Source organism: Equus caballus, chromosome 10, assembly GCF_041296265.1.
Source record: "Equus caballus isolate H_3958 breed thoroughbred chromosome 10, TB-T2T, whole genome shotgun sequence".
In the NCBI taxonomy this organism is placed as follows: Eukaryota; Metazoa; Chordata; class Mammalia; order Perissodactyla; family Equidae; genus Equus; species Equus caballus.
The window spans coordinates 79,538,746-79,559,499 of NC_091693.1; the positions used below are offsets into that span (position 1 = coordinate 79,538,746).

Here is a 20,754-nt window from a genome sequence, read left to right on the forward strand (position 1 = left end):
TAGAACCTAATGAAGCAATTTTCCAAGCAGTTATAAAATGACAATGAAAATTGTATGCGAAACTTCGAGGCAAATGAACTGTCAGTGATGAGTTTAACTTATGAGAACAAGTTTCCTGTCAGAAAAAGTTGTGATGTTGTTTTAAAGGAAGAATATGAATTGGCCCCAAGAGCAGCGTTTAAAACAAGCAGAAAGACTCAGAAATGCCTCCTGGAGGAGAGCAGATGTGTTTATCTGACTAATGCAGATCATGCTGTCAGGAAAGAATATGACAGACCGACCCTCTGTTTTATCTTTATGAAGAGAGGTGCTTAGCCTAGTAAAGAAACAGACGTGAATCAGAATCCTTTCTCCATTCCCTCAAGCAGGTTACTTTTCTGAGCTCTGGTTGTGAACAAGAATGCCAATCTCATGGCGCTGTGTATGAGGCTTGAGGGTGCTACTCTACCTACAATGCTTGGCACGTGATGGGCTCTAAACAAATATTAGTCCTTTTCCCTTCATAGGTCAAATACAACACTGTGCTATGGGACTAGGAAATTTGTTAAGTTTTATTGTCTACATTTTGAGATCAAATACAATATACAGTCAAAGAGTTGAGTGTATGACAAGGTAACCTTTATTCTGGGTTCTCACCAGTGGCACTGGAACATGTTTTCTCCTAGTATTCAAGAAGGATCAGAAATGGTTCAAGGGTCTAGTCCGGCCTTTGGCCTACATTATTCCTGAATGCCATCTACTATGCTACGTGGATATGGTCACAGGAATTGGTCTTCAGAAATGGGTCACAGAAACAGGCACAACAGAGGGGAAGGGCTGGACTGGGCTGGATTTACCAGGAGGCTGAAGAGCCTGCACTTCGAGCCTCTCACCTCGCAAGTCCCTTCTTAGGCCTTGTATCTAATTTGCATTTGTAATTTACATTCTTCTCCTTAAAGAGGAGCCCGCAAATTAGGTAACCTTCAGGCCCCACAAAACCTGGATCTACTCTGACTGGACTGTCAGGTAAAAGAAACAAATTTCAATAGAATTTTAAAAGGAAGAGGTGGCCAATAGTAGGAAAAATAAGTTTTGCTTGTATTGCCCTAGTAGTGATTTGGTAAGCCTTGACCACAGATGCTCATATGCCCTTGACCACAAGCCAGCCCTTGCCTATCTAGGAAGGTGCTCTCCAGTCCAGCATCAGCCTGAGAATTACCCATATGAGGAAGTGAGACAGGGGACCACCTGGCAATCAGGAGACGTGCAGATCCATTGCCCAGGTAGTTGATGTCTCACCTTTTTAGGTGAGTAGAGAGGAAGGGACAGATGGGAATCAATCTTGTATTGTTCTGACTTGGTATGTGCCACAGTGGGTTAGGCTCTGAACATAGATTATCACGTTTTTATTCTCATGTAAGTGATGTCATCGAATCTGAGGCTTGGGAGAGGTGAAGTAACTTCTTTTTATATGGCTAGTGGAGACAGAATTTAAGCACAGGGCTTCTTAAAGTCAAAGCCCAGGTTCTTTGGGAGATTTCCCTATGGAGCAGAGGCTTACCTGCCAAGAATCAATCAGCCACTGGGAGGGAATGAACATTTAAGCTGCAGTCAACCTAATGATTTTGAATATATAACATCCTGCCAAACCCTGAGTAAACTTTTCTTTCTTGGTTTATTCACTCATCACGTGTTAAGTGCCTGCCGTGTGCCAATCATTGTCCTGCCTGTAATGTGCTACCCTTTACTTCGCTGTTACTTCTTCAAAATTGTCACCATCACCTAGAAACTCTCCGAGTAGGTAGGTAGGTAGGTAGGTAGATAGATATAGTAGGTAAGTAGGTACATAGATGGGTGGGTTCACGAACACTTGCATTGCTCAGATAAAACTTTCACCACTACTTTGATTAATATCTTTTGTTATTCTAAAAGCAGCCTTCTGGAGGCCGGCCCGGTGGTGCAGTTGTTAAGTGCACACATTCCGCTTCGGTGGCCTGGGGTTCGCTGGTTCAGATCCCTGGTGCAGATATGGCACCATTTGTCAAGCCATGCTGTTGTAGGCGTCCCACGTATAAAGTAGAGGAAGATGGGCACGGATCTTAGCTCAGGGCCAGTCTTCCTCAGCAAAAAGAGGAGGATTAACAGCAGGTGTTAGCTCAGGGCTAATCTTCCTCAAAAAAATAAATAAATAAAAATTAAAATTAAAAAAAAGAAAAAAGCAGCCTCAGAAGTCTTTTTAAAATTCATATTGTTCCAGGTGCCAGCCCCGTGGCCAAGTGGTTAAGTTCATGTGCTCCACTTCGGTGGCCCAGAGTTTCATCGGTTTGGATCCTGGGCGTGGACATGGCACCACTCATCAGGCCATGCTGAAGTGGCATCCCACATGGCAGAACCAGAGGCACACACAACTAGAATATACAACTATATGCTGGGGGCCTTTGGGGAGAAGAAGAAAAGGAAAAAAAAAGAAGATTGGCAACAGATGTTACTCAGGTGCCAATCTTAAAAAGAGAAAAATCATATTGTTCCTTTAAAGTTTAAATATTAGTTATTTAATCACTAAACTCAAATACTGCACATGATTTGGAGTCAGCAACTTAAAATTTTTTTTCTCAAAACCTATAAAATAAGGTTAAATTTTGAAGTGTATAATTATCTTTATCTCTCAACCTTTTAATCTCTCTTTTCACATTAAAGATCTTCTCTTTCTCCCGGATGATTTTATCCCATTTCCATAATCGTTGTCCAGTGGTTGAAAAATATAATTATAACTGCAGTACTGTAGAAGCTTAGGGAGCTGAGCTGTGTACCTGGGATGGAGAGCGTGATTTCAGAGGGACTATGTAAGGTTGTGGATTGTGGCCAAGGTTTAGCTGAAGAGAGTCCAGCCATCACTGGAGGGACTGACTCACGTGTTGACCGGGAAGTTCCCAATTGCATTCAAACGTTCCCTGACATGCTAGTCCCAAAGCAAAGTTGTGGGTAGAAACTTAAAATAGTCCAAATAGTATTGAGAACATTTTAAATAAATTTTCTAAACAAAGAACTTATATATATATATACACAATATATTTTATATATGTATATAATCTCATATATATGATAAAAAACAGACATGAGAATTAGTGAGACGTGACTTGAATGCGGTAAGTGCCTACTCTGTAGTGAAATGAGAAGACTGTTTTTAATCACATGACAGTTGGGCAGTGTAAACAAACCTTTATTTTTCTTCAATGAAATAATGTTGAGTCCTCTTTCACGAGTGTTCACCCAGCAAAGTGTACACATCCTTGAGTGAAAGAGGGCTCCAATTTATATACAGTGTCCATGAGGATTCTGAGTCAAGCATCCAATTTTGTCTCAAAGAGTAAGACCTTGATTATAACGCGGCCTTGGTACTTGAGACAGTGACCACCGCATTGGGTCTATGGTGGACTGTTCAGGAATAAACTCCTTGTTCCATTGTAAGCGAAACTGTGTTTACACGTAGCTTGACTGCAGCAATAGAGGAACGTGCTTAGTTGCACCGGTGGCGTTGGACAAACAGTCGTATACATGTATTTTCAAATGATACTAGAGTCGGAACCTAAAATGGTATTGTGAATACACTTACAGCTGCTATCATTTCCTTCCACAGAGAGCTTTCTGTTCCTTGATACTTATTCACAAAAAGTTTTACGCGATCCTTGCTTTTAAGAAATACTTTTTATCTATTCTTATTCCCCAGGTCACCTTATACTTGCTGATCCTAGCATGAACAAAATATACTTCCAGAGCCTTTTAAATTGCCTCCTAACCAGTGAGTTAGGCGTATGTCTAGAAAGATATGTGAGTTTTCTTCGGGATGTGTGTGTTTATATATTGATCAAAATCAGCCAACAGCTTGAGTACCTGAAATGTTGTTGAGCTTTGCACATATGAAGTATTTGATCCAAATACGATCTTGGAGACTGTGATTATAAGCAAATTGACAGCCTCAGGAAGACTATGTAGGGCTTGTATTTTGGGAAAACTTCTAAGTGCGGTTCCATAACATTTGCCAGATTTTACTTTGAAAAAATGTAATAACATTTCCTTCTCTTTCCCTGATACAGATCCACATCCAGAGAACTGAAGGATGTGACCATATGACCTGTTCACAGTGTAACACTAATTTTTGTTATCGATGTGGGGAGAGATACCGCCAGCTCCGTTTCTTTGGAGACCACACATCAAACCTCAGTATATTTGGATGCAAATATCGCTACCTCCCAGAGAGACCTCATCTAAGGAGATTAGTGCGAGGGTCGGTCTGTGGTGAGTATCCCGCGTGAGTTACAGGAATCTTGCCTGGGAAGTAAGCAGCGATACTTAGGAATGTAGGAGCCACGATAATTCTGCGCACTTGCGAGGTATTCTAGGAGGGCCTTTAACCCAAAACAGCAGGAAGATATTTTCTCTCCCTTTGAATTTAAAATGAAAAACGTTAAGTTTATTAGCAGGACACTACTTATATGAGCAAGCAAATTTTGTTCAAAGAACAAATTATTTATTATACTGCAGAAATGTGAAGTCTTTAGTCTTAGAAATTTCTGAAACCCTATTGCAAGCCACTTAACAAGAGGAACAGTGTCACGTTGGCTTTTGTATTGACAGTACCTGTCTGTGGGTCTTGCACATGTCCTCTATTCATTCGTGGAGGACGTGCAGTACAATCAAAAAGATCTGTGTGTTTCAGAGCCCCAAAAGGGAGTTCCATTGTATGTGTATAGTTGATGAGTCATTGTATATATTTTTCTACTGTATTAATAGTTAATATTAATAGCTAACAGTTAATGAGATCAGTATGAAATGCCCTCATTGCATACAAACTCAAGTTTAAATATCCAATTGCAATGCTTTTATGGATTGACTTTTTTAGCTCCCTCTTCATCCTCAATGACATGTGGTCTCATACACAAATATGCAAACACAAACAGATTCCTGCTCTGGCCAAATGCCATCGCCTTTGTGCGAGGCAGTGTTCTTCTGACCTAACGTTTCTTCTTCCAACAGCTCCCTGCTCGTCTGGAATGTACCCACTGTGAGATTTCTTCCTCTCTCTTTCCATCACGCAGAACTCCATTACTTCTTTCTTTGGCAGTCTTTCTCATGTATGTGCAATACTTTTTCACATCCTCCACCTTTTCCCCATTTCTACCTACTTTTGCCTGGTTACTTTATGAAAATCTTACATCTCTCTTTAGCCCGTCGTCACTTCATTACTGTCGTAAACCACTCCCCTTTCTAGAATCAGATGATGGCTCCTCAGAACAGAGCTGGTGGTAATGATATATTCCTATCAGGTAAAAGGTAAAATGTATACTTTAATTCACTTTAACTTATGGGGACTAGTGCCATCATTTTCTGAAATCTTGTATGAGCTCTATAAAAATACTTTTACTGAGCTTTAATCAAACATAATTTTCCACAGCCAACAGCATTATTAGATATAGTCAAGAGTTGAGTATAGTCAAGATTAGTTTTAATGATTTTCAATGTTTTTCTGTTTATTTGCTTATAATGGTATATATTATAATTATATAACAATATTTACTTACTAGTTAAATAGACTTTGGAGTGATAACTAGGGATTCTAACCTTCCTTTATGAGAGTATTACCAAGAGAAAACTAATCACAAATTAAGCTTTGAGCTGTAGCCTGTTTGTAAGTCTTTATATCCACAGAGCAACCTAAAATCACAAAACCCTTATATTTTCTGCATTGTTAGTTCTTTTCTGTCTTACTTCAGTGCCATTTTGTGGCAAGATGTTTCCTTCCATTTTTTATTTTAAATAATCTTTGATTTGACCAGTCTTTTTTTTCCTTTTTGTTTTTCTGTTTAGTCATTCTTAAATAAAGGAAGTTAATTTCCTGCCCTATTTGTCCAATAATATTTTGGATGCATTCTCTTTGGGTCCTCTCACTATTTGCCTGGATGCCACTAGAATCCTCTTCTCAGATCATGAAATAGAGTTGGGTTATTTAATACCCTGTAGAATGAACAGCCCATAGACATTGTCGACAGGGAAATATTTTCTCTGTAGTCTTTTCTGTTTTTTATTTTAAGTGTGCTTTGTGTGTGTGTAAGGAAGATTGGCCCTGAGTTAACATCAGTTACCAATCTTCTTTTTTTTTCCCCCTCCCGAAGCTCCAGTACGTAGTTGTATATCCTAATTGTGGGTCATTCTAGTTCCTCAATGTGGGATGCCACCACAGCATGGCTTGATAAGCAGTGTGTAAGTCTGCACCCAGGATCCGAACCAGTGAACCCCAGCTGCCGAAGTGGAGTGCATAACTTAACCACTCAGCCAAGGGGCCAGCCTCGTCTTTCTGTTTTTATGTAAAAACTTTCTGGCCAACTTTCTGTAAATGGTTTTCTTTTTGGCCTGTGTTCTACTGTGTGTGTATTTGTGTGTATGTGTGTGCACACAGGCATGCAGATATAATCATGTTAGAATAAACCTGACAAAGCAGGGAGAAGTGGCCTTTGAGATAAGCTCTTCTTCCCACACATATTTTCCTACCTCCAGCACAGCTGCCCCTAGCTGCTGTTGTGCTGTTAGGATCCCAACCTCTCCCATCTGCACAAAAGGCAGGAAAAGGGATCACTCTGCAAGTCACAAACTTACCTTCTCCCTTCCACATAGAAGAGAAGATGGGTTATAGGTAAGCCTCCCGTCCTCTGTCCTTGTGTGATAGAACCCAGTTTGCTCCTCAGTTTTGGACCGCAGCCTCCAGATGTCCTTAGACAGGGGCAGAGAAAGGGTCTGCCCCTCTCTCACAGCTGGAGGATGAGAAACATGCTCTATATCCCATGTGACCAGGTGCCCAGCTACCAATCAGAAGTTCTGCTCCTAAAGAATAAGGGAGAACAGAGATTGGGGGTGATGAGCAGCCTCTGGCAGGAGGGCATCTCTCTGGTAGGGAGCAGGCCGATTATTCAGTGAATGGTGTTGGGAATAAAAGTGACTGAGGAAAGATGCTTAATTCTCATATTATTCCATACAAATATTCACAGTATTTAATTAAAGCATATAATAGTAAAGAAAATATAAGTCTTTAGCTGATTTCTAGATGGCAGATAATTTATATGAACAAAAGCAATGGAGCCCCCTCTAAAAATAAATATCCAATTTTTAAAAAAAGACAAAGAAGCTGTGGGGGACTGAAATTGGCCACCCCAAGATTTGTCTCTTTGGCATCAGGATTATTTGAGGCTGATTGCTTTTGATAAACTGGGACAGGGAAGGAGGCTCTGAGGAATGGAACTTGCCCTTTGTTAGGACACATTTATATTTGTAAGGTAAATCTCTATCTGTAAAAGGTGCCTCCCTCTCTGTACCAGGAAGAAGAAAGGAGATGACCTTCTCTCTAGAAACTCTTAATCAATGCCAAAGGCAAGGACTTAAATCTGCATTTTATTGTGCTTGTCTGGAACCTCCTGTAACTGACTTCCCTCCCCCTCCCAACGTTGGCATTTCCTTCAGGATTAAGCATCTTTCCTTAGGCTAGGAACTGATTGCTGCGCTCACCTATGACCCCCCAGCTCCAGACAATAGAATTGTCTCCTGCTACGCCCACCAAGATAGCAGACCCAATACCTGCTGTGTCCATCAAGCACTCTGCCAGCAGGGCAATCTTGTGACTAGTGTGGGAGGGACATTCCAATCATATGTGACACACCCTGTTTGGGGGTATATAACCACTCTGTGGACCCCACTTCTTCGGTGCCCTTTCTTCCTTCGGGAAGAAAGGCCCCGGGCCATGGTTCCTCATAAAGCTTTGTTTAATTTTCTCTTGCTATTCTGTCTCATGTGAATTTAAGTCGTTCTCCAGCCAGACAAACCCACATTTAGGCAGAGGAAAAGTCTTCCTCCCCTACAAAGCCTAGAACCAGAATTGAAGAAATACTAATAGCCAATAAGCATGTTTTAAAATCTTCAGTAATATTAGTAGTCTGCAAAATGTAAATTAAAATAAAGTGAGATTTTGGGGGACCATTGATTAGCAAATATTTTGTTAATTTTCAGTGCTGGACTTTCATACTCAACTGAATGAAGTGGAAATTTTGTGCAATTCTTTTACTAAGAAATTTGATAGTAATGTAAAGGACATTTAAAACGTGATAAACTAGATAGGCTGACAGTGGTGTATTTCCAAGTTATAATTTGAAATAGAAAAAAAGGGAAAAAAATTAGGTATAAGACTGTTTAAATACGATACAATATGTGGATATGTTAGAATATTATTTCAGTTGTTGAGAATGATATTTCTAAAAGAGTTGTTAATGATCTAGGAGTAAGAGAGCGTATGCTTAATCCCTCAGGACGGTTTCTAAAGTAGACTTGGACATGTATTGAGCATTGATTGCTTGATTGGAATCAGTTTATTACTTCCCAAAGAGAGAGGGTGCACTTCTGGCTCTTTGAGTTCTGTGGTGTTTGAAAAAAAAAATTGGTGCTATTATTTTGAGGTCACGTTTCATTGCTGTTATGAAAATATACTGATAATTATTTAAAAAGGAAACACAAATGGACATTCTGAGCTACTTATACAGGAAGAAGCAGATTCTTTTAAAATACGCATGCCAATATATTCTAAGCTCTTAAGCGTAGCTTTAAGAATGTACGAAGTGCAGTTGTTCGATGAGATTTAGTATTACTTAATTGGATTCTGTCATTGGTAATAAATATAAGTAAAACCCATGGTTAGGCATCGTGTTGATTGAGTGGCAGTCTTTTTAAATTAGTATTTGAAACTGTATTTTCTATCTGCCTGTTTGTGGTTCCAAAGACCATTTCTTAATAATAAAAAAGTTAATATTTTTCTCACAAACTTCCGACAAATGGGTGCATTATATTTCTCTCTTTTTATGTAATTGGTTATTCCAAATTACCGTCCTTAATTTGTAGAATGATGTTGGTTTTTTCTTAAACGTTGATGTGATTCTACAGCGGAGGCCCTCCGCTCCCTCCTTGTCTCTCCTGTTGGGTCATGCAGCTGTACTGCTGTGTCACATGCCTTAAGATCAAGATTATTGCATAACAACAGGATATTAACTACTAGCGTCTTTTTTTGTGTTAGTGCCTTTCAAAGTTTGTGGGATTCCAATTGTGAGCTCTGTGCTACGTTTACATATGACTAGAGCTTATTGTTATCACTGCTCAGTTACTCATTTAGAAAAAAAATGCTGGTAGATGCCATTTGGCATCCTTACCAGCCTTTAGCCTTCTTTGGAAGTGCTTCCTTTTTAAATTTGTTAAAACGATTCACTTGAATAGCCTTCAACATATTAATATGTTTATTGGTGATTTTCTCCAACGACAGTGTTAAACCATCCCATTTGTAGTTCAGTCTAGTAGGTGTTCCTGTTGTTAGTTTTCTTTGCATCTAGGAAGTAAATAAATCACTTTTCCAGATGTGGGCTTGGGCAGAAGCCCTCTGTAGCACCTACTAGTTCTCCATTTTGTGAGCTGACTAGATTTTCTTCTTCTAACTGAGAGTGTCACTCGTTTCTTAATCTTTCAAAATCTTGAAAATTGAAAATGGAAGAAATCTAAAGGAAAAGTACAAAGGTGAATGATCCTGTGAGCCAGTCGCCTTGGAATTTTTTTCGTTATAAAGGATAAATGCTTGATGAGATGTTTGACTCATGTGCCCAGGACTTCAGTAAAGCTGCTGAACTTACATATGTATATTTGTTCTACACCTGATACGTTTCCTTAGAGAAATATAGCCTTCATTATAATCAGACTTCTGAAAAAATAACATACACTCTGTATTAAAAAGCATTGCTGAAATTGTTTGGTAAATGTTTTAAGACTCTTTAAATGGTTTTGCCTTTTGTTTTCCAGCTGGAAAATTATTCGTTGCACCTCTAATCCTGGTTTTGGGATTAGCACTAGGGGCCATAGCAGTTGTAATCGGTAAGAAACACTTAAGCTATCTGAGATGAGAATTCTCTGAGTGCCACAGAGAGAATATTGTGGAAATGTAGTGATGTGAGTCAGTCATTACGTGGACTCATTTCTGTCCCATGTTTGCTTTAGATAGATAATCAGCATATGATTTATAGATTCAGAGATTCGGTCTGTTTCATATAGGATGGATTGGTGTGATACTTTTTCAGTCTATGAACACTTTGATTCATGTATCTTATAAAGCATTACTAACCCACTTTTAATACCACGGTTAGTTCAACTAGTATTTCAGTGAAAAAGTCCAGTGGCCCTGGAACCCAGATTCTCAAATTCTGAGTTCAGTTTGGAGCATCAAAGAAAAGAGACTCTGGTACACCCTTGGGTGTTTGGTTCCATCTAGTGAAAGGATGAAAGGATGCCCTGGGAAAAAGGTATCTAGAAAAAGATACTTCCCATGTGTATAGGAACATATACCCAACATATAACTTGAGCACTGACAAATAGGAAATTATCAGTGATGTCTATAGTTTTAGTCATACAAGTATATTAAAATACGCATTTTAAAGCGCAGTGGTTCTCAGACTCTAGCGTGCTTTGGAATAACCTGGAGGACTGGTTAAAACACAGGTTCCTGGTTCCTACTCTCAGTTTCCGACCCAGTATTGGGGTGGTGCCCATGGATTTGTAGTTCTAAAATGTTCCCCGGTGATGCTGATGCTGCTGGTCCAGGGGCCACACTTTGAGAACCATTGCTTTAGAGAATTTTAAATTCAGTGCTATAAATAAAGGCTGCTTTGTTGATTGCTCCACATATGGAATTATTCTATATTCAAACCGGTGTCACTGAGGTTTTTAAAAGGGGGAGAGAGGTAAAGAAAAAGAATAAAGAATGAAATCTTGTCGAACGAAATACATTTCCCAGCCTAGGTGTCTTTTCTCTTCATTTTCACGTATTGATAAATAATGATTATTTGTAAAGAGTTTGCAAAATGGAAAATTCAAATATATAAACCTAAATGTGTCTCCCTCTAAGGAGCTTCAATCTTTTTTTCTTTACTCCCAGGTTTATTTGTATTTCCTATCTACTGCCTTTGTAAAAAACAGAGAAAACGGTCACGGACAGGTATGCACTGGTAAAATGCAGATGATTTCATCGAGCTAAGCTGGTCCAGGTGGGAGCTCTACAGAATGGGCCACCTCTCTGAGAGCCACATCTTGAGAAATGCTGGGAGGACCCGTCTCCATCCCGTCTCCCCGTGGTTCTCTGCATGCCACAATGCCTCGGCTCTGGTGCACTCCCAACATGGTATCCTGTCCTTTCCTCTACAGATTGCTGCTTTTGAAAATGGTCACTTTCGTAAACTATAAACATCTGTTTGATGACTCTGACCTTCCTAATGGTTCTTGGAAGAAAATATTTTGATTAAGAACCAGTTATCCTCAGAGTTGTCTGAGCATGCCTCTCCTGAGCATTGCTTGGACTGTCTTTGTACCTGAACTTCCCTCCAGGCCACCTTGTGAGACTCCATGTGAATAGTTGAAGTCCACCTCCACCAACAAGCGAAGCCACTTTTCAGAAGATAAAGGCTCATCATCTCCACCTGTTTCCATCAGTGGCCCAGGCAGTATAATTCCTTTATCCTTCAGATGCTATAATTGTTAAAAATCTCAATGCCTAAAAGGGAACTCATGAAACTAAATTAATGGGAAGAATCATGAGTTACTCAAGTGTGTATGTATAGGGGTGTGAATGTGCGTGTATATAAATATCTGTATTAAAACTAGGTCCAGTAACCTTGTACATGTCCAGTTCCATGCCTCTATGCTGTTTTTCCATATTTTCATAGACCTATTTAAAGATGATCGTTCCTTTGTGGGCATAATTTGGTAATGTACTGAATTAAAGTCAATGTAGACAACAGGCTATTTTGATGTTGACCCTTTCTATTTCTTGCTCTCTTTCTGTCTCATACACACACAGAAGTTTGTGCTATGTCACCCCAGGATTATCGAACTTTATAAACTGACAAACTCATAGGTGGCTTTTAGGAAATTCTCAAGACCTGATCATTGGGTCTTTTCAGATTTGTTATATTTTGGCATACATACTTCACTATATGAATAAATCCTTCAGGCAGGATTTGTTAATTTAAATAACAAGTCTGATGTAGAGAAAACTGCCTAAGCCTTTAGACAAATCCTTATTCTGCATATTTCTTAACCAACTTGTAATTATAGATAATTCTGCTTTAGGTCAAGATGTGACATTATTTAATACCCCGCCCTCTCACCTCTCCTCTCTCTTTTCCTCTCTTTTTATTTGTCCCCAAGTTTTTCATGAAAACAAATACTAGTTTTGAAGGATTTTCCTTATTTTTACTGTTCGAATGCATAATAATGTGTTGGTATCTTTTTATGGAGGGGTAATTTAAAAACAAAACCTTTTGTGTTTATGGGTTTATCCAAAACATAAACTGCTTTTGGAGAAGGAAGCAAAAAAAAAATGCAGGAAATATTTTCAGGAAGTTTTACCAAGCTGAGGAGTCTTTAAAAATAAGAAAAGAACAAGGAACTAAACTATGTTATTCCTTTGTTTTCATCATGAAAGTCATCAGCAGAAAGGAAGTAAAGACCCCTAAGAAACCTAAAGTTTCCACTTGTTTCCAAATCCTTAGAATTAGCTATCTGCATAGATGTAGCATTTATTTGTCCCCAACCTTGTCTCAATTGGAATAGATTATGTGATAAAACATGCATTAACATGGATAGTTTGTCTTGTTGGAGTATAAGAACCTTTATCATCTTTATTTGACCTAAAAAGTCCATGATAGTGAAGTTTACTTGCAGGGATAACAAGCCAGCACACTTCTGTTCTTTCTGAATAACACTCAGAATAGCTGTACTGTAGCTTCTGGACTAGTCTATCTCCAGTTAGAGGAGAGTGTACCATTTATGGTTCTGGAATGGCATATTTCTAAAGCATAACCTGATACCAGAAAAAGTGATGCTCTAGTTTCACAAATTCACCTTTCCATTCATCCATACATCCATCTGTCCATTCAACAAATATTTATTGAGTGCCTATTCTGCATGCTTTAGTATTAAAACTGAGAGAAGAATTTCTAGCATAAATCCATGTAATTCTGTCAAAAAGTACTTAATTTTTATAAATTCGTCTTTCTCAGACTTAGCTGTTAGTGTGACGATATGTGAATGTGATGAATTCTAAATCTAGTGGCTATGTTTGCGTATATATATGTATATATGTGTGTATATATATGTATACACACACATATATATAATGTTTCCATAGATGCATATGAATACATATGCCACATACATATATACCAACTGGCTAAATAATATACTCTCTGGTCTTAGATAATCTATTTTCTTAGGTTATTGTATCTGTTGTCTTTGGCCTACTCAGGGATTTTTATTCCTTTCTTTGGATAACTTATCTTTGGAGATATTTTTATATTATTTGGAAATGTTCCAATTTTCCAGTTACAAAGTAGTATCTGTTATCAGTGAAGGCTGTTTCATCACTGCTTGAGCTGGTGCGCACTGTGTTGCACAGGGTTTTCGTTTTTCTATAGCATAGATTTTGAAAAATTAATGTATACATTTGTCTCTTTAGAAGTTGATATATATTAGGCCTTGCCCTGTTGGTGACTTAAAGTAATTATTTGTGAATTTTTTACTAAAGGTCATCAAGATCTTAAAAAGAGGGAGAAAATAAAAAGGATTATTTATGTTAGTGCCAACAATGAAGGTAAAAAGTAACAACTTTGGGATGAATTCTAAAAACTACTTTAACAAAAAGAAGCTTGCACATAATATAAACATCTTTCTATCCAAGGCTTGTCATTTTTTTATATATTTTTATTGTAAATTTAATATATACTTCTTTAAAAAACATCACACCATATAGAATTATAAAATAAATATTCCTCTGATTACTCCACCCCTTATTTTCTAGGGGTGACCACTGTTAATGGTTTGGTATGTGTCCTTCCAGACACTTCTACAAATATACAAATAAGTGTGTGTGTGTATGCATCTGTGTGTGTATTAGTTTTGTACAAATAGAATGATAATATTCTTACTGTCCTGTGACTACTTTTCATTTTAGTATATATTGGTGGACACCTTTCCATAAGAGTTTAAATAAATTTACCTCATTGTTTTGTAAATTACTACATATTCCATTGTGGGGCTAAGCTTTAATTTATTTAATTAGTCCCTATTGAATGGACATTGGGATTATTTTCACTTCTCTATTACAAAGCATCAGTGAAGATCCTTTATATATATTTTTGTCACTTTGTGTGAACATTTCCATAAGTTTTTAAATTTGGTTTTTATAAGATATTTTTAATAAAATTCTAATGCATTTTCAGTGAATGAGATCCTAGAGATAACATATTTGAGATCCTTTTCTTGGAGGAAAAAAAGATTGTATAAAAGTGCATAATTTTTAAAGAAAAACACCTTGTGCGAGATGATTTTCCCCCTCTTGGTTAGCCAAATAAATACCTTGCCAAAACTAATTTTAAAAATTCACATTATTCCAGTAAAAATAAATGCATGAGATGTCTAAAGATATGTGAGAAAGATGCGTTGATATTTGGATTGCCTAGTTTTAAAACTTGAGGGAATTACATGAAATAGCCAAATTGATAATGTTTGTCACATTTTTTAAAACTCTATCCATGTTCATGCATGTTGCTCCACAAAGGAATTTAATCATGCCATTGTGAAAAGCATGAAGCAATACGTTGGCAAATATGAATGACCACAGTTATCCATAGAAAAATAAATTAGGCTACATGTAAGGTTTGCTGGTTTGTTGGGATGCTTATAAATTGTGGAATAATATGAAACATTCATTTTACAATGAATCCCAGCACTTCCCTAAGAACTTCTGTATGTGGAGTTAACAAGAGGAGAGGGGGCCATACCCTTTGACACAAGCAACATCCTCTTGCCATCACCTTGGTTTTCTGGTAGAAGCTATTGCATCCTAGAGGGAGAACAGACAGGAAAACAAAGATAATTAAACACCAGTCAGGTTACAACCTGATATCTTTAATTGTACTTTCCCTGCTGTAGTGTCAGGATTCAGTGGTGTCAGGAGAGTCTCTGTCCTTTGCCAGTCACCATCTCTTGAGTCTCAAGGACCCCAGTTGAGCCTTTATCTTTCAATCCTATCACCCAAATATATGGCCCATGACTCCCCTAAAAGGCTTAAACAGCTGTAATCTCCCCTAGTCCCTGATGACTCTTCCGACCTCCTTTTTCTCCACTCCTCTGATGCTCCAGTTAGCTCCTTTTCACTAAAAGAGAGGAGAGACAGGAGCAGGTGAAACACTCACTCTGGCATGTGCAAAGCATCAACATTTCTTCCTGACCTTTGTCAAATTAGAGTACATCTGCCAAGACATCTATCCAGTCTCTCCCTTGTTAAACAAATGCGGTTGTTTTTAACGTTAGACTTTTATGCTGCCCGTTAAACTCATAATTATAAAAAAAAAGTTAGTGGTCTAAACAACATTAATTGGTATACTTCATTAAGTACCAAAATAAAAAAGAAATTCATGCCAAAAGCCATTGTAGATTTTAATTTTATAAGCAAGCTGCACATACGCATTCGTGAGTCTTCCCATTGGATTGTATGCTTATCTTTTGTGTTTGTGACTGAAATCTGTCCCAACCATTGAAAGTAATTTTTCCTGTAGTCAGCTTTGTTGTTTTGTGTTAATATCTATTATAAATATAGCCTTAAAATTCAATAATGCACTTTAAAATGCTCGTGCCATTTAAGTAATTTCACAGAGTTAAAGAAACTGATACATATCCTGCTTTTTGATGGAGACAGCAGTGTTAGCAAATTTTTGTCACCTCTTTAAATTTGAGGGGGGCAGATCTAAAGCTTAAAATTTAAAACAAATAAAGCATACCTGAAAAAAAAATGTAGCCAAGTTTCTGAAACTATAGTAATCTTAGAAATTGGTCTTAGGAGCTCAAACATAGCAAGTAATTAATAAGTGTTAGCTAATAACCCAGTTGGAATGTTTGTTTAAAATATCAAGTTAATTTCTACTGCAAGTTTTTACTGCATTTTTATCTTTTGTGAGATCTATAAAAGAAATTCCACTAACTAGAAGCATAGTAAATCAAAACTACCACCAGTAGCCAGTTTGAGAGTATTTTGTTTTTCAAATCTTTATAATTTAATTATGACATTTTCCTCCCCCTATGGAAAATAAGTTCCAAAATCCCATTTTTAATGTGTTCATCCACAATTATTACTTCAATAAAACTGAAATAATTTTATGGAAGCACTATGATACGGTCTGAACAAAATCAGAGTTCCAAAATTTGGGAAGTGTTCAAGATTGTGAAATGTTACCTTTTGGATGTTAACCAATGTTGCAAACGTTTAAAAGAGCAATGCAATGCAACTCTTTTGTAACTCTGATTTTAAGGATAGGACTCATACTCATTTCCTAGCTAACACTTGTCTGGGGCATCTATTGTACATCACTGTTGTGAGGCTGGAACTTTAGTTGACTTTATCTAAATCCAAGAAGCAGAGGGTCACAGTGACAGTAGTGTAAGACTTGTAACTGTCTACTTAGTGCATTAGCCGCAGCCTTCGTATATCATATACCGTATAGATCTTCAGACATAGTGCCAATTTTAGAAGCACGTAATTATGCATATTACAAACTATATATTTTTTTTTTGGCTGAAGAAGTGACTGTTTGAGAATAACAATATGGACTTAAAAGGCAATAAATTATTTTTTTTTAAAAAAACATACACAAAAAACTGCCACTGCTTTTTTTTTGTGCTACTTCATTTTAGCTTATAAAAGAAATTTCATTAGGTGTATTTAATTCTGCATCACTTAGATTGTACAGACTTATTAGCATAGAAAAAAAATTTTTTCAGGTCTATCGCACATTTTTGTCTCTCTGTTCCAGCATTAATATTAAATGACTTTCTTCCCTGCTTGTGAAGTGATACTCACATAGTTCAACATCAAGTTCCTGTTTCCTTTTAGATTTTGTGGTTATTTTGTTTGTTCGCTCTGCAGTCCCGTTCACATCTTGGCCAACTGTGGGATAGATTCTGTCTCACCATTAACTCCTTTGACTCTAATGAAATGAAGTTCAAACACTGAAAGGACTCCGTAATTTGGCAATGGTAGTGACCATAATTTACCTTAGCTTATTCCACTGTAAATTGAAATGTATCAGGAGTACCTGGGACGCTTGTCCCTCTTCTTGAGAGGAGTGGGAGAGCCCTGCCCCGCCCTATAACAAAAAGTAAAATGAATGAGATGTCAGTTAGATCGGAGAGGCTAATAATACTCTAAAACCAAGCTTCAGAAATTGCTTCACGAACATTGTCAGGTCAATATTGTGTTGGCTTATTAGTTGGACGGAAAGCACATGTGGACATTCATCTACCCGGACCCCAGGTCATTCATGATTCATCCAAAATGGCCAGATGGATGGTTTGTGGTCTTTGTAGCAGCAAAAAGTCCTGTGCTTGGACTTGGGACTGGATTTATGTACTGTAGCATTTGTATATAAGGCTAAACCATGGATTCATACTCTGAACATTATTAGAATTTTTGACAATGTAAAGTAGATCACATTGAATGTAACTGATATTAGCTGTATTTGAGAGAAACCATTTGTCATTTGAAAATATTCAACTTTTTCATTGATATGATTTAGATATAAGCCACACTCAAGACATATTCAGTATAGATTTAGTACACGATATGGAAAAGTTCAAGGGAGGGTCAAACGGATGTGAAAGGGCCCCAGAAATTGCTGAAATAGTGTCATTTCAGATTCTTCCTTGTAGCCAGCAACCTGTGCTGTCCGTCATTGGCTTCCTGCAAACTTGTTAGGTGTTCACCTCATGCCCCAGCTGAGGCCATAGTCTCAATAATCTAATAAGTTCTTCAAAATAACATAACATGTTTTTCGTTAATGTATTTCTTCCTCTATGTCCACATATAATTTTATTGTTCCTTTCAAGTAAATACTATCTAAATATTTACCATCAATATCTGATTTTTTTCAGTTTATAGAAAATTAGCATGCTTTATGTTCCTTTATCAAGAAAATTCTAGATAAACTATCATGGTTTTTTATCAGCTGGCTACAAACCATTTTTGTGACTCATTCTTTTAAAAAGTTCCATATGGCAATAGCTGACTTATTTGATCATTTTCTTCATAATTAAAATTCTGTAGGTTGTATTGAAAAAAGTAAACCAACCTTATATTTCATATGAAACCTAGAACAGTAATTGGTTTATATATATGTCATTTACCTTGACAAGGACAATCTGTTACAGATTTTTAATATGAAAACTGACAATCTTGTTGCTTATGAAATCGGTTATTAACTTCATAAGTAGTAAATTTTGGGAGGTCACAGAAGCAATTTTGTGTAGAAGGAACACGAAAACAGTGGCATTAAAATGTTATTAAGTTATGTTAAAGCATTATTTATTAAGCTGCAACAATTAGTTGCTTTGTTTCTATTTTAGACAGAATTCGTTATAAGACATTCATGAAGTAAATATATGTATGTATATCTATTGCAAAAGTGTGGGACAATTAAATTATTCATGCTCTCTTTTCACAAAGAGTATAAACTGCTAAAAAGAAAAACGTTTGGGTGTTTAATCTGTTACTACTGTATATTCCCTAATTACAGTTCTAAGGAATAATTATCTTCTATCTGAATTATCAGAATATATCTCATTTTAACTATATTCTCATGAACAATAACAAATGAGAAGAGGTTTCTTAATTTTAAAATGAATGATTTTCACTAGTAGTTTGTACCAGATCTTGTCTATTGTTCATTATGGCACATATTTTTCATTTTCTGTAAAATTTGTAGTCATTTTCCAAATAATATGTCATAATAGTTGTCATGTTTAAAATGAGCCTGGTTGAAAAGAGATTTTCTTTACTTTTTTCAATGATATTGGAAAATATTTATGTAATTTTATTTTTTAACTTTTTCTACATTTCACTATTCATACTGTTAACTTTGGTATTCCTAAAACTATGTGGAGGAAACCATTTTTAATATATTTTAAGAAAGAGGAAGGTAGAAATAAAATAAGAAAATAGATATTAATATTATGTAGAAATCCTTGAAAGAAAATTGGAAAGGAAAACACAAGTTCTATTGAGATAAAAACGTTGGAAAATAGGGAGTATTTAAAACCTTAATTTCTTACATTGTTACAGTAATCAACTTCTTACTTCCAAATGATTGTTTCATGCTGTTGGTTCCATGAATTGTGTTTTTAACATAATATATAATTTTCCCCACCATTTTAGTGTTTTTACATTAATTACTGAAAGAGAGAAAGAAATTGGTGACTAAAAGCCAGGGAAACTGGGTTTCTTCCCGTTTTCCAATAGCACTAATGTGCAGTCCCTTTGACCTTCCATACGGTGCTTTGTGTGATGAATGACATTTATATATGTGATTAGTGCCTTATTTTTTTCACTTGACTTTATTTCTTCTCTAAAGAGCCATATATTTGTCGTGCGTGTTCCTCGGTCCCTCTCTTTAAAGTGCTGGTGAGACACTGTACCTTTAGGGATGTCTACGGGCCGCTTTTGCTGCCTTCGTCCACTGTATTAGCTCTAGAACACAGGTTAGCCAATGTATTTTTTTTTAATTCATTGTTCATTTTTATGCTAACGTATTTTAAAAAAGGGTAATAAACACCATAAATTGAAGCCATTATAGTTGAAATGTATTTTTAAACCACAAAAAAGAATGCTGATTATTAAAGTTTAAAACAGGAGTTGGGATGGTTATCAGTCTTGATCTGTATAGCTCCAATTAAATGGACAAAATTACTTCACAAAAAGCATTAAAAATAAAAATAATTAGATGGTACTTCAGGAATTTGACCAGTTCCCTATGACTTGTCTTTTGCAATCTCGTACCTGTAATCTGCTCCCACCCAGATTCTGAAGAACTGTGGTGTTTGCCATATACCCATCGTGATTCATTCAGAGTGGGCTTTGTCAACATCAAGACATTTTGTATAATATATTCTTTTTGCTCTTCTTGGTCTGCCTTTTGTGTTAGCTTTATACAAAAAGCCGGTTTTGTTGTATTCGTTATGTACTATAGTATATTTTTCAACTTTTCCTGATGAATGTATGATGAATAATTAAAATAAATCATATGCTTAGAAAAGACAAAGACACAGGTTGTATATGCAAATATGTGTAAATATTCAACAAAGAAAAAAGGAGGAAAAGCATCTTTCTGCCAACAGATATGTCCTGCTGGACAGGACCTGGAAATTTAACAGATTTTTTTTTAAGCAGTGAAATTTTAAAATCTATTACCTCAAGAATTTTCAGTGGCTGCGTGTCAGTGGACTGCTGCTGCTTAGTAAATACAAGCTCACTTGCTGCTGGCAGTAAAAGCAACCCAAGTGTCAGATCACACAAATTTTAGGGGCAGGTCTTTCAAAAGATGGATACCTGGTGATATTTGGAGCCTGATTTTGGACTTTCAGTAATGTCCCTACAGCCTTTTGTTGGGCTTGGGCTTTCTGTTTTATTGGTTTGGGTTGGTTGTTTCAGAGTGGAAGGGTAATCATAATTATGAGGTCAGATCTCATGGAAGGATATAACAACACTCACTCAACTTGGATGAAAACGATCATGGGAATCAGCTATTTTGATTGCCACTGTATGAGCTGTTGTATGGATTCCTGTGCAGTGCTGTGTACTCACACAATGTGGGCGGATACATC

General features: G+C 36.8%; 1 protein-coding gene across 2 annotated transcripts in view; it reads left to right on the forward strand.

The window, feature by feature from the left end:
* RNF217 (ring finger protein 217) overlaps window positions 1-15,530 on the forward strand; it is a 110,931-nt gene extending 95,401 nt beyond the window's left edge. The window contains exons 4-6 of one of the 2 annotated variants that reach the window (XM_014734768.3): window positions 4,074-4,275; window positions 9,856-9,927; window positions 10,985-15,530. In XM_014734768.3, coding sequence (XP_014590254.3) covers window positions 4,074-4,275; window positions 9,856-9,927; window positions 10,985-11,058 — 348 coding nt within the window. In that variant the 3' untranslated portion in view covers window positions 11,059-15,530. Of the gene's footprint in view, window positions 1-4,073; window positions 4,276-5,013; window positions 7,040-9,855; window positions 9,928-10,984 lie in introns of those variants that run through there. The other variant, XM_070225476.1, reaches the window with a different exon arrangement.
* The last annotated feature ends 5,224 nt before the right edge of the window (window positions 15,531-20,754 follow it).